Source organism: Mustela nivalis (assembly GCF_964662115.1).
Source record: "Mustela nivalis genome assembly, chromosome: 9".
NCBI lineage: Eukaryota > Metazoa > Chordata > Mammalia > Carnivora > Mustelidae > Mustela > Mustela nivalis.
Genome location: NC_139028.1, coordinates 20,721,459 through 20,736,656, shown reverse-complemented (window position 1 = coordinate 20,736,656; position 15,198 = coordinate 20,721,459). Strand labels below are relative to the sequence as shown.

Below are 15,198 nucleotides of genomic sequence, written 5' to 3'. Positions count from 1 at the left end.
CATGTGGACCACATACATCATTTAAAAAAATTTTTCAAGTAGTCATATTTACAAAAGTAGAAAGAAGTGGTGAAACTAGTTGTGGTTTTTTTTTCAGCTTTCTTGAGGTGTAATTGACAAAATTGTAAGATATTAAAGAGCACAACATGTTGTTTTGTATACTTATACATCGTGTAGGACTCCCCTGATTGAGTTAATTAACACGTTCATCCTCACATATTTGCCTTTTTGGTTTGTTTGGTTGTTTTGTTTGTTTTTGGTGAGAACATTTCAATTCTATCCTCTTAGATTTCAGTTATACAATAGTGTTATCAACTATAGTCACCGTGTTTTACATTAGATCCTCAGGCCTTATTCATCTTTTAACTGAAAGTTTGTACCCTTTTACCAGCCTGTCCCTGTTGCTCGCCAGCCCCCCAGCCCCTGGCGCTCACTTTTCTACTTTCTGTTTCTATGAGTTTGACTTTACTTTTTTTTTAGATTCCATATAAGTAATACCATGTGGTAATGTGGTTATCTTCCTCTCTCAGACTTATTTCACTTGGCACAGTGCCCTCCAGGTTCACCCATGTCATCACAAAGCCTTCTCCCCCCAACCCCGGGCTGAATAATATTCAGTTGTGTGTATATATGTATCTCTGTGTGTGTATGTGTGTATATCTATCTATCTATCTATCTATAGATAGACAAATGGATAAAGAAAATGTAGCTTATCTATCTATCTATAGATAGATAGATATACACACATACACACACACACAGATACATATATACACACAACTGAATGTTATTCAGCCCTGGGCGGGGGGGGGGGGAGAAAGAAAATGTAGCTATATGTATCTATAGATAGATAGATAGATAAGCTACATTTCCTTTATCCATTTGTCTGTTGGCAGACACTTAGGTTGTTTCCATACCTTGGCTATTGTGAATAATGCTGCAATGAACATGGGAGTGCAGGTACCTTTTTGAGATAGTGACTTCATTTCCTCTGGATATACACCCAGAAGTGGGATTGCTGGAGCTGGTAATTCTGTTTTCAATATCTTAAGGAACCTCCATACTGTTTTCCATAGTGACTGTACCAGTTTTCATTCCCACCAACAGTGCACGAGCTTCCCTTTTCCTCATATCTGTGCCAACATCTGTTATCTCTTGTCTTTGAATAGACACCCTAACAGGCACGAGATGGTATCTTGTGGTTTTGATTTGCAGTTCCCTGATAACTGGGGTTGTAGAGTACCTTTTCAGGCATGTGTTAGCCATTTGTATGTCTTCTTTTGGAAAATGCTACTTAGGTCCTTTGTTCATTTTAAAATTGGGTTATTTGTGTTTTTTTTTGTTGAGTCATATGAATTCCTTGGTTATTTTGGATAATTAACCCCTTATCAGATACATGGTCTACCATATTTTCTCCAATTCTGTAAGTTGCCTTTTCATTGAAATTAGTTTTTGGTAATATATTTTATTTATCCTAGTATCTCTAAAATGATATTTCTTCATGTAATCAATATAAAATTTATCAATGAGATCTTTTATATTCTCATTTTAATATTAAGGCTTTGAGATCTGGTCTGTATTTAGCATTCATAGCATAGGAGTTTGCACTGGCCTCATTTCCAGTGCTCAGTAGTCAGATGTGGCCACTGTGCTCCGTATTGAACAGTACATATCTCAACTGTGAAATGATACTAGATCTGAGCTGAGAATGATCTAGAAATCAAGAAATAGATAATAAAAATTTACCTACACCGAGGCACCTGGGTGGCTCGGTTGAGCGTCTGTCGCTCAGGTTGTGATCTGGGGTCCCAGGATGGAGTCCTGAGTCAGGCTCCTTGCTTGGCAGGAACCTGCTTCTCCTTCTCCCTCTACCTCCTGCTCCCCCTACTTGTGCACTCTCTCTCTCTCAAATAAATAAGTAAAATCTTTTTTTAAAAAAATTTAGCTACAGAACCTAAGGTAAAAACAACCCCTTTGGAAACCATTCACAATGGCAAAAAGTTTGATATCTGCCAAATTTTAAGGCATTTCAATGAGTAGAACTGCTTCAGAGAACATTGGGGGGGAAAAAAAACAAAAAAAACTTTTCTCCACACCCATAATGTTTTCTCTTCCCTTCTTAAAAGCATTCAATCTGCTTACTGTATTTTGTGAAATTATTGTGTGTACATCTGCATACTGGTTTAGGGGAGTGCGCTTTCTCTTTCTGGAGGAATTTTAGCACTTGTGGTCTGCATTTTCTTCCTAAGTGGTTCCTTTCTTTAACTGTCCCATTTGCCATTGCATATCCCTGAATGCAAGAACCCACTTTTTTTCCTGATGGGTGAGGGGGAAGGGTGGTTTGTTTTGATCTTAATACTGAACCTTTCCTTGGCTTATTGGTTTTTATTGTCTCCTTATCTTGCCTGTGAATTTGGTGTCAGGATACGCAAGTGAATTATTGCCTGTTGTGAAGAAAGCACTGTTTTTTCAACTCCATTCCCTGTGAACATTACTGTGCTTGCAAAAATTAGGTAAGAGTTAAAGGAACTGTGGTTTAGGAGTGAGAACTAAAAGGGGGAAATAGCTGTTTCCCCCCCTTCTAGAATGAATAATAAAGAACTGTGACTTTTAAATTTGACACAATCTAAATTTAATTTTTTGTCTTGCCACATGCCAGTGAAAAAAGGGGTCGTTGAATGGAAATATCTTGGGTAGAGAAATTCCCAAGGTCTCTAGGCAAGCTGTATCTGTAAGCAACATCTTGGATACAGTGCCGTGTTTAATTAATATTAGTCAGTTCATATCCTGCTTCTTGCAAGAGAAAAAGAATTCTATATAGAACAAGAAACTTTAAGAAATATATGGTCCCTTGGTAATATATTGGAAGTTTCCGTTTTTACTTGTTACGCTTTTCATACGGAGGTACAAGGAGGTGATTCATAGATTCTCAACACCAGAATCTTAACAACATTCTTGGAGAGTTTATCTTCCGTTTACCTACCAATTTATCGTGTGCTGTGGACGCATTCCATTTTTCAAGCAGCGAGTGTGTACTTCCAGCCAAAACCCTGATTGTGTAGCCGCCACTGATCTGTGGCAGTGAAAATTCACGATCACCGAGCCCTTCAGGTAGTGTCAGAATAATCACACTTGCTTGCCAACTCCCTGCTCTCTGACGTGGTCTGTTTCTCGGTTTCATTGGTGTTTTTCCATTTTCTGGAAAACTTCCATCTTCTAGTTTGCAGCTAAAACAGGAGCCGAAGCTTTTGGAGGTTGTCTTTTCCATTCAGTGGTCCTCTCAGGCACGTGTGCCCAGTGACACGTGTGTCCTCCTCTCTGGCTTTGGTACTGAGTCGGGAGGGCAGGGGGTCCCCGGCCCACCATGAAGGGAAGCAGAGCGTGCTCTCCCTGGCGCAGCCCTGAAGATCAGGTCCTGCTGTGGGTTTGGTCCTGTGGCTTGGTGTGACGCTCCCGAATGGAATGCGTTTTTCCCCCAGCTTTATTCCTTCCATGTTCTTCCCACAGCAGCTCGAAGCCACCAGTTGGTTCTGAATGCGGCCCACAAATTGTTAGCTGCTTCGCCTCTTGGCCCCCTCCGCTTGCCCCTTGAGTTAGGAACTGATGTGACTGAGAGCCAGGATTCTGTTGTTTAGTGAAACGAATCTCATTTTTGCCAACAAATGCCTAAGGTTTAAGGCTTGATTCCAGAAAACAAACGAACAGGTCAGAGCAGTCCCTGTAATTAACGTGGAAGGCCTGTTCACCACATGCCAGGCGTTGTATGCAAAACAGGCTTCAGCCGTGAGCTTACGTCCAGCAGCCTTTAGAGCAGGTTCTGTTGCCCACATTTCTAAGGAGCCACAGACAAATTACATACCTTGGTCAAGATTATACATGAAAAGGGCAGTTCTGAGACTTGGAACCCAGGCAGCTGGATGCCAGCGTCCGTCCTTTTGACTCCATGTTCAGGTGCAAGGCCAAGCTTTGCCCGGGTCTTGTTGTATCTTGAATCTCACTGAGGAGAAGATGGGATTTGATGTTTAAAAGCTCTCTGCATCCACCTTTGAAGAACAGATCATACTTAATGCAGTTTTCCCTGAAAAGATAAGAATGCATTTCAGTATGTGGGGCCATAGTCTCTTTTTGGGAAGACAGATACACTTGTTATGAAATGCAGAACGACATCCATACTATACCATTATCTCTATCAAATTAAAAATAGTTTCTAGGTGCATGGGATATAAGATCTTGTAGCCAGCTGTGTTCTCATAGATGATTAGATTTGGTTTTCTCTGCCTTTGTGAAAATCTTACTGCCTCAGAACGCATTTGAAATTCAGAAGGAGTTCATCGGAGGAGTGAATCGGGAGGCCCTATGACTCTCCCAGTTAATGTGTGACTCAGTTCTCTCTTGTGGGTGAAAAAGTACAAAAATACGGTCAAATGTGTTGAAGGCCCTCTTTAACCACCGCCACCCTCTACCCCAGTGCTGTTTCTGTGCCGTCCACTGGCAGGCACGGGCAGGTTAGGCGAACTGAGGCCCGGCCCTTGGACAATTGACAATCAACAGATCTTAGTATTGCTTTCCATTCTCATGGCACACACAGAAAATAATTATTTTCTCTATGGTAAGCAAGTGAGATTTCTTTTTTTTTTTTCTTTTTAAGATTTTATTTATTTATTTGACAGAGATCACAAGTAGGCAGGGAGGGCAGAGGGAAGCAGGCTCCCTGCTGAGCAGAGAGCCTTGATGCGGGACTCGATCCCAGAACCCTGAGATCATGACCCAAGCTGAAGGCAGAGGGTTAACCCACTGAGCCACCCAGGCGCCCCTCAAGTGAGGTTTCTTGAGGCTGGAGGTGATCCATTGCTACCTATCCATGGCCTTGGTTACACCTGTATCCATTTCTAGCACACTAGTTGGGGAGCTCTGTGACAGGGCTAAGGCCGCAAGTTTCTAATCTTGTTATGTATATGCAAACAATCTGTCAAGTATAATGTGCTATTCATGTATAGGTATTTATTAATAATTAATTACTATTGAAACCCAGATATTTATTCTGTAAGAGGACATTCTGTAAGAGGACATTGTGTTTTGGGAGCTATTCTTGGAGAACCAAGTACAGATGCCAGACCAGTTGCTGGAGTTAAGGTCCCGTGTGTGATACGGCACAGTAACAAGGAGAAGTAGAAATGCTGATGGGAGGCACTCAGACGCCCTGCCACTGAGCTGTCCCCCTTGTCCAGGGTGGGATGATAGAAGACTTCTTCTAGGAGATCGAACAGCTGGTGTGATTTGTTAACGATTCTGCTCTTTCTCTTCATATAATTTCCTAACCCCTTCTTAGCCTATCCCAGTTCTTTCTTTTCTCAAGTTCTGCTTTATTTGTGAAGTCTTTCCCTGTGTCTGCTTCTCCCCCCGGTGAAGGTCATACACTATCCTCTGTTTTTTTTTTTTTTTTTTTTTTTTTTTTTTAAGATTTTATTTATTTAATTGACAGACAAGAGATCACAAGTAGGCAGAGAGAGAGAGGAGAAAGCAGGCTCCCTGCCAAGCAGAGAGCACGATGCGGGACTCGATCCCAGGCCCCTAAGATCATGACCTGAGTGGAAGGCAGAGGCTTAATCCACTAAGCCACCCAGGCGCCCTCCATCCTCTGTTCTACCATCATACCTTGCTTATAGCTTTGTTGATTCTGTTTCCAACACTGCATTGTTGTGTTTCATGTATGACTCTCCTCTACTAGATTGTGTGCTCCTTGAAGTTAAGGCTGTATCTGATTGAATCTTGGTAGCTTAAACTACATTCAGCTCATCTTATCACATTCCATCATTAGGCAGGGATTGGACGCTCTTGGAATTGAGCATTTTGAAATTTGTCTCCTTGGGCCTTTCTTCCATCAGTCCTCATTCTAATACCTGAACCAACTTCAAAGTTACTTTTACGTTAGTCATTCTTACATTGGAATCATCTACCTTGTGTAGTTCCATATAGTCTTTATTGCTCTGAGCTGAGCATTTTGATTATTGGTATTTTGCTCCCCTGGTTTTTTTTTTATTTTTCTCAGTAAGGTCCCTTTCCCTCTCTCAGAGTTTAGAATCATAGAATTGGAAGAATTGGAAGGGGCTAGAATTTAGCTTTGCTTGGTCCTTCATCAGACTAATATTCTTTGATTATTTACTGATCAACTAAGACAGAGATATAGATTTATTTCAGGGCAACATAGTATTTTGAGTATATCACTAAGAATAGTGAAGAAGTTTAGATTTGGTAGAGTAAAAATAATTCTTCGTCTTTCATTCTGTTTTAAAATATATGTACCAGACGCCTGGGTGACTCATTCGTTAAGTGTCTGCCTTCGGCTCAGGTCATGATCCCGGGGTTCTGGGATCGAGCCCCGCATTGGGCTCCCTGCTCAGCGGGAAGCCTGCTTCTCCCTCTCCCACTCCCCCTGGTTTGGTTCCCTCTCTCACTGTATCTCTCTTTTTTGAATGAATAAAATCTTAAAAAAATAATAAAAATGTATATGCTGCTGGATAGCTTAACAATGATGGGCAAAATAGATGTTTGTTGCTAAGCAGTGTATATATAGTACAGAAAGATCTTCAGATTTTTAGAACATTACCATTAAGAATTTGATGAAGCCAACCAGCCTGGGCTTTAATCCTGAATCTGGTGCATCCTAGCTGTAAATGACTTAATCTAGGGTAAATTACTTCATCTCTATGTGTCAGTTTCCCTATTTGTGAAATAAGGTTAACAGTAATGTAAAGTATTGCGAGGTATCAGTGGTTTAGTACTTGGAAAGCATTAAGGATTCTGCTTGGTGCCCAGTAATGTTCGGTATATAGTGACTCTGCTACTACCCTGCCGTACCCCGCCACTACTACTATTGAGTTATGTTAGCACCTGGTGAGCTGTGGGATGCACCAGTGGAATTTCTGGTCAAACCTTACTAACTCGTCCTGTATTTGTCCTTTAAGCATTTCCTCTTTGCAAGAGACCCGGCGTACCATCGTCTGCATCAAAGCATGATTTGCCAGACTGTGATCCCATCTGTGGAGTTAGGAAGTATTTTGTTTGTCTTAGGGTTTTACAATTGGAGCAGTTTAAGAAATGGCAGAAAGACCCATTAGCTTTTGGAATCTGTTCCTTTGAGACCAACTTGCTAGGAATCCATTTCATGACTTTTTAAAAAGAGTAAAATAATTTTCTTCATTGACATTCTGTAAACAAAATGCTAGTAATTTACGTTATGTGGAATGTAACGTCTTAAAGTGGATTTAATTTTCTGTAGTGAACTGCTTTTAATCATGCATCAGAGTAAATTTTCTTCCTCTGTTCTCAGGTTGCTATCAAGATCATAGACAAGACCCAGCTGGATGAAGAAAACTTGAAGAAGATTTTCCGGGAAGTTCAAATTATGAAAATGCTTTGCCACCCCCATATCATCAGGCTGTACCAGGTAGGCTCCTTTGTGATAGAGCCTATGGGAGCGAAGAACCCAGAATAGCCACTTGTGTGTATAGAAGAAAAGGTGTCTGGGTGAACATCTGCAGCATTTCTTGGTTTCTGTGTTCACACGTTTATCCTACTGTTTTCCTGCCCACTCGGCACTCAGGTTTCATCTGGCTCTTTACTAGTAAAGTCTGCCTTACCCACGTAAGCCTTTTAAATTTGTTCTTTAAAACATGGGTATCATTCTGTGTGGGGATTACGCCAAAGGATTATTCAGAAGATGTCAAGAACTTATTTATGTAGATCCGAATCCTAAAACAGAATGGAAAAGCCAAAGGAACAGAGAATTTTTAGGGATGAAAAGCTAGAGGTTAATAGAATATTATCTTTTTATAACATTCCTTAAGTACTCCTTTCTGTGATTCCGGTATGACTTAAGGATGGCAAAGGGTATTTTAAGTATGGCCCCTTTGTCAGTTAGAACCCACCTCTTTTCTAGTAGGGCCCTAGACGTTGTTTCCTAAGGTAGCATTTGATAAGCACTTCAAGATTGATTTGGTGTAATGGAAGAGGTTTCCATTCTGGTTTTCTTAGCTTCCCAAGAACCGTGCACATTTCCTGCCATCCTCAACAACGATTCCCTTACCTTACTGCAAAAGCAGTAAATCTAATGATGAATTTCAAGCCAGATAGGAAGAGAGGACCTTGCCTTAGCAGGCTGGTGGAAGAGACATTTTGGGAGGGGTGGGGCTTTGGGGTGCTTCTCAGGTTGCACCGTGTAGGCAGCTACAGCTCTGCCTCTGCCCAGGGCCAGCCCTGCTCACTGCTTTCTACTAGAACAGCCATCACCTACTTGTCCAGGAAGTGGCCACCCACTCGGTTCATCTGCTGCTGTTAGTCTGCAGTAACAGTCACTGGCCCAGGCATGGCACCGTGTGTGAGGGTGGAGGTTCAATGGGCAGGCTTTTATAGTTGTTAATTTTATGGAAAGGAAAGCATATCGTGATGTTAGTGTGTATGGTTAAGGCTACAGCTCTAGGGCTCTTTTCTGGCATCAGCTGCTCACATCGTGAAATGAATTAGATCAGCAGGAGCCAACTTGTTGAAATTTATCAGACTCCGTTCTGTTGAACCACGCCTACATCGTGCCCCAGAAGCAGACCCGTGAAAGCTTCCTAGTGTTGCCCGAAGCCTTGTGTCTGCAAACTCGGAGGTGTCTATCTAACCTCTGCTTCCTTCCTATCCTGATCGACTGAGGAAACTTCTTGACCTCACTTTTTAAAATAAATCATCTCTAAATAGTTGTGGGGCTTATGAGGCTGACTTTTCTCAAGAGGTTAACTTGTCGGTATTAACCTTATAACTAAATTATCCAAGTTGATCTTTCTTACCCAAGATTTCATTAGCTGGCAGGAGTTCTCATACTTTCAGCCCTGACTTTGAACAATGTCCTCTTTTAAGCTTTAATTTTGCTCTCTGGCAGCAAGTATTGTTAATGGGGGATTCCGGGCTGCCAAGGTGAATGGCTGTCAAGTTGTCTTTGTAAATAGTATCCAGGTAGTTTTCAGGTCATTTGCCAAAACTTCAGTCCTGTCAGTTTCTAGAGGGAGCCAAATACAGGTAACTGTGTAGGAAAGATTTTGAGCTACTGAAAAATTTAACAGGAAAGGAACATTTGCAGTCAATAAAAGTCTGTACACCCAGGGGTACAAAAGAGATTTATAGTATGACATTTACTTTTTTCTTTTCTTTTTTTTTCTCAACACCTGCTTATGTTTAGAGCACTTATGTTTGTTATTGTTATGTAAATCAACATACAGAAAGAGTCTGGTGGCAATGCATGTAACAAACAATGAGCTAATATCACCAATATAGAGAGTTCTTAAAAATTAAAGAGAAAAAAAGGACGATACAGTTATTAGATTAGAAAAGTACTGTGCACTTATAAGATGGAATACCATGAAACCATTCAGAAGATCTGTGGTTATAACACATAATGCTGTTATATGGTATTGATGTGTAAAGATGTCAACGATCAAGTAACGGAAATAATTTAGCAAAATAATTAACTGTGACTTACGGTGAAAGTCTAAAATTCTCTTCTCCAATATGATAGCCACTGGCCACACATGGCTATTGAGTATTAAAATGTGGCTAGAGTGAATGAGGAACTGAATTTTTAATTTTAATACTTTTCATTAATGTGAAAACCAAAGTAGTTTATGATTAAATTTTTTTGAGATGATAATATTTTGGGTACACTGACTAAATAAAATATTAGAGTTAATTGCATTTTATTTTTTTTACTTATTAATGTGGCTATTAGAAAAGTTAAAATTATATATGAGGCCTGTATTTTTTTTTTCCATTGGTCAACACTGCTCTAGAATGATACAGAATAAATTAGCTTATTTAACAGTGTTTCCTTTGGGAGAATAAAATGGAGGGGGCTGGGAAGAAGGAAATCTTTGGCCTTTTTAAAAAAATGTAGCAGCTATTTAAGAAGTTTATCATGAGCATAGATGCTCATATATTACTTTAAAAAATATTTAATGTAAAAGGTAAAAAAGAAAGAAAGGACTGCCAACACACTACAACTAAGTAAGAAAGGCAAAATAGGGACCAAAACAAAATACAAATGAGTAGATTACTTGAACTTTTGAGTATTTACATTATTATTCCCAATTTTGAATAAGTGGATATAGGAGGAAAGTTGTTATTTCCATTAAAAAAAAATATCCACATGTAATTCCCCCTTGTTTTTCCCAGGCTTTGTTTTCGCTTTGATTGACTTTTGTGGGTGAGGGGGGGCATTTTTGAACTTGAAGTGATCAATGTTGAATGTGAACTTTCTGATTCTTGGCAGCTTCTTTGCTTCTCACTTTTGTGGAGCTTACGAGATTGCAGAGGCCTCAAGGAACAACAAAAGGATGGTCTCTCAAGCAGTAAATATGTCCTACTTAAAAGAACGAGGACGAATGCCTGTTTTCCCCATTTCTTCATTTATGCCTGTACCCCACTCCGGTGTTTTAAATTTCCTTTAAGCAGTAATGGTTATTAATATTTCAAATGACAAAAGAGGAGTCATTAGTTTCTCTTTCTATGATATCAGCCTGTCATTTGTGTCACTGTCTGTTGCTTTCCTGCCTTTGTACCAGGTTATGGAGACAGAGCGGATGATTTATCTGGTGACAGAATATGCTAGTGGAGGGGAAATATTTGGTAAGTACCTCTATTGCGTTCTTTAAAAAGCTATCGAGCACACCCTAGCGAACCTAAAATAACTGGTCAGTGCCTTTGCCACTTGAGCAGCTGTCACTTGATGCTGTCCCTCAGCGCTATCATTTTCGATCAAGAATTTTATTTTGGTTTACCTGTTTAAGTCCCTTCACTGTCTTTGTTTCCTCAGCAAAGCTGTTTTGTTTACTCCAGGGAGGTGTTGACAGTGGAGATTACAGATCTCCCAAAACAAACACCCCTACTGAACGTGGGACCGAGGGTCTTTGCTTTGCCGGATTCCACTGGGGGTTACCACATGTGGCAGAACTGCCTGGTGTGTGGGCCTCTGTTGTGTGAGAAAAGAGACACTGGGAGCAAACAGTCTCATTCTAGTGCTTTCTTTAAACTTTGTTTAAATATAACATGTAACTATATTCTGTACCATGTGTTCACCGTTCCCTGGATGGTTCTTCTGTTGGGAGGTTTTGTCTACAGTAACTATTTTTTCCTCTAAGACATCACGCAGCATCAGAATTAAGCAGTGAAATCTGCTACCAGGAAATCAGACTTTTTGAGGTGGTAAAACTGACCAAAAAAATTTCTTTTATAACAGTGATAAATGGAGCCAAGCAGAGGTAAAAGCTAAATTTCCAAATATGCTTTGACATGTCTTTTTATTCTTTCTTAATTGATTTGTTTTGTTTTGTTTTGTAAGTAAAGAGAAAGGTTTCTTCTTATACTTTACATTTGTCTAGTTTATTTATTTATTTTTTTAGTTGTGTTTTGGTTTCAGTTGTGGTCAGAAATTTTTTGTCTTTTGAATATTGGTGCTTCCTAATTTAAGTACATTTAAAAGCATGAGGTCACTTTTCAAGTGCAATATTCTTATTGATGACTGGTCAGTTGTGACTGTATGGAGTGTGTGTGTGTGTGTGTGTGTGTGTGTGTGTGTGTGTTAAAGTTTCCCTGGAATCTTATAATTTGGGCCTAAGAAACTTCAGTCTTTTTTACAGGAGTTATCGTCATTTCTTAATAGTATTTTTAATTGGCTTTTTGTATGTGCTTATGCAGAAAGGTAATCCTGGGAGAAAAGAGACCTTGTCGTTTTAATGTTTATAATAATCAAAGACCCAAACCCATTGCACATCAGATCTAATAAGTAGATCTTCAGGAAAACAGATTTTTAAAAGTACAGCAAAGATAAAGTCCATTGGTCAGAGATTCTTTATGGAAATGTAGTGTAAGACATGAGGAAGCAGAAAAGGACTTCTTGTAGTGTTATTATAAAAGATGCAGATGAGGAAGAAAATGATGTATTTCCTAAAGAAATCATAGTGAATGCATAGGGATGTAACTGTTCATGAGCTCTGATTTATTTTTTTTTTAATGAGCTCTGATTTTTAAAAGGATCTGTATAAAAGATAAAAAAAAAATTGGCATGATCAGGAACACGAGCTTTGGAGGCAGTTAGGCCTGGTTTGGAGTAAGCTCCTTACCCCCTGTTTGTTGATTTAATTGGAGGAAGTTATTAAATGATTCTGTATTCAGTTTCATGATCTGTAAAAGCACTGTCTGTCGTGTCTGCCCCACAGTTGTGAAGATTAAATCAGATCACACATAGAGAGTCCTCAATCATACACATACTGATCCTTCACATCCATGTGAAAGAACAGCTGGGAGGGGGCGCCTGGGTGGCTCAGTGGGTTAAAGCCTCTGCCTTCAGCTCAGGTCATGGTCCCAGGGTCCTGGGATCGAGCCCTGCATCGGGCTTTCTGCTCGGTAGGGAGCCTGCTTCCTCCTCTCTCTCTGCCTGCCCCTCTGCCTACTTGTGATCTCTCTGTCAAATAAATAAATTAATTAAATCTTAAAAAAAAAAAAAAAAGAACAGTTGGGAGATTGACTTCTGTCATGACAGTGTGAGGAGCTCTGCTGACTCTCTTTCCAATGAAACATGAAAATGATGAAAAACCTCCAAAACCATAGTCCTAAGTTTGAATAGCAAATGAAGAGACATTTATTCAAGAACATCTATGAAAATTTGGTAAGAAATGAGAGTGGGGTTTTTAAAAAAGATTTTATTTATTTATTTGAGAGAGAGAGAGAATGAGCAGAGGAAAGAGAAGCAGACTCCCCGATGAGTAGGGAGACAGATGCAGGACTCAATGACCTGAGCCGAAGGCAGATGCTTAACCAACTGAGCCACCCAGGTGCCTCTGAGAGTGGTTTTTAAACCAGTACAGTTCCCTCCTTCCTCCTTGCCAGCACAGTGAGGTAGAAATTCCAATTAGGACTACTGTGGCCTAGAACACAGGTCCCCCCAACCCCAACCTAGACTCTTAGCTCCTGGGAGGAACACGATAGCATTCTCTTCCTGTCTCCAGCTGCCTGTTTTTAGCCAAGTCCTAGGTGAATGTCATGCAGGAGCGGGGACTCTCTTTGGCCTAGCCCCTACTTGTGGAATTTGGTTGTGGCATGTTGAGAATACTGGAGCCCAGATCATTCTTGCCTCAGATTGTAAGTTGGTTGTTCCATCCCAGGAGGGGAATACTGAGAGGACCCCAGCCTGTGTCCTGTCTCCTTCCACTGAGCTCTCAGTTCCTACAGTGGAATTACCACTCAGATAGAACTTTGCCATTGTCCCCCACACCTAGCTTAGAGCCCTGGCTCAGAGATTCGCCCAGAGGGAGAAACAAGCCATAAAACTGATCACTCCTAATTTGTTCACAGAGGAACAGACTTCATTTGCAACAGAGAAGGAAGAACTTGAAGCCTAAAAGTATTCTAAAGTATAGTGGAAGTTGTGGTAAAGAACTTTATATTCTAGGAGAGATTCAGGGAATAAAAATTACAACAGCCTTCCAGAGCCTGGAACAAAAAATCAAACACTGATCTCAGAAACTATTCCTTCAAAGGAACCAGAATTTGATTGGCTTGTTTATAGACCAGTTTATTCCCCAGGGCATTGTTGAAAACAATAGAGCAACCCGCCAGCAATTATTGGAGTCTAACAGCTGGGTGTGGTCAAGGAAGAGAGCCCTCCTGAATCATGATGATCCAGTGATCTGAGGGTGACTGTGGATATACCAAATCTGTGCTTCCCTGAGGAACAACGTTAGAAGCTGAACACTGTGGTTGGGGGAATAAATTTCACTGAAATAGTCCACTAGTCACTAAACAAATAAGTAAATAACAATAACATTTTCTAGAAGGAGAAAGGCATACCTGTACCCAGAGGTGCTATGATACATTATCTAAAATGTGTAGTTTCCAACAATAAGGAAATAGGAGACATGCAGAGAAGCAGGAAAGTATGAGCCATGCACTGGAAAAAAAACAAGCCAAGAAGCTGTCAGAGACACCGCATGTCAGATTTATCAGGAAAAGACTTTAATGTAGCCATTATAGACATGTTCACTCACAATTAAAGTACCAAAGGAAGATATGATGATGATGTCATATCAAATTAGAGTATAAATAAAGAAATAAAGATCATTAAGAAAATGAACCACATGGGAACTATATGGAATTGGAAAATAAAATAACTGAAATTTAAAAATTCATTAGCTAAGCCTAACTCTAGACTTGACCTGGAGAAGAAGAAGCAGTTGTGTAGATAGATTGATGGAGATCATATAACTTAAAGAAGAAAGAGAAAAACAAACTAGGAACAATGAGCATAGCCTCAAAGAAATGTGGGACAGTATCAAGTGCAACAACATATGTCTAATGGGAGTACCAAAAGATGAGAGAGAAAGGAAAAGAAAAAAACATGCAAGGAAATAATGTCTGTAAACTTCACCAATTATTGAAAAACAATAATTTATGTAGGCAGAAAGCTAAACAAAATCCAAGTAGGATTACACACAAAGAGATCCTCAAACAGATAGCTTGTGAAAGAATAGTGAAAGTCAAAGACAAGGAGAAAATATCAAAAGCAGCAAGAGAAAGATGAGGTGTCACTTAAAGGGAGCCCCCTTAGGTTCACGTTGGACTTCTCAGCACAAAAAATGGAGGCCAGAAAGCAATAGGATAGCGTTTTCAAAGTGTTCAAAGAGAAAAACTTATTAACCAAAGTCTTACCTCCAGTAAAGCTATTTTTCAAAAATGAAGGCAAAATAAAGCCTTCACCCAATAATAAAAAAATGAGAGAATTCCCTGATCTTGGAAATCGGAGAGGCCCACCTTACAAGAAATACACAAGAAAGTTATTTAGGGTAAAAGCAGGTAACCCCAGATGGTAATTTGGGTTCATCAATAAAGAACACCAATAAAGGTAATTACATAATTGTAAAAGACAGAAGAGATGCATACTTTTTCCTTTCTCCTCTTAATATATTTAAGAAGCAGTTGTATGAAATTATATATATGTATGATTTCATACATATATATGTATGATATGTGTGTGTGTGTGTGTGTGTATATATATAAAATACATTCCCTATAATGTAACATATGTATAATATATTTGCCAATAACGGCACAAAGGAGGTGTGTGATAAAAGCTACAGTGGGCTGAGGATATCACTAAGGATAGTAAAG

General features: G+C 39.7%; 1 protein-coding gene across 12 annotated transcripts in view; it reads left to right on the top strand.

Moving 5' to 3' along the window:
• The window catches only part of SIK3 (SIK family kinase 3), a 246,365-nt gene that overhangs the window by 122,109 nt on the left and 109,058 nt on the right, over positions 1-15,198 (top strand). For all 12 annotated transcript variants that reach the window (XM_082683452.1, XM_082683457.1, XM_082683451.1 and 9 more), the window contains exons 2-3: positions 7,331-7,447; positions 10,599-10,662. In XM_082683452.1, coding sequence (XP_082539578.1) covers positions 7,331-7,447; positions 10,599-10,662 — 181 coding nt within the window. The remainder of the gene's footprint in view (positions 1-7,330; positions 7,448-10,598; positions 10,663-15,198) is intronic.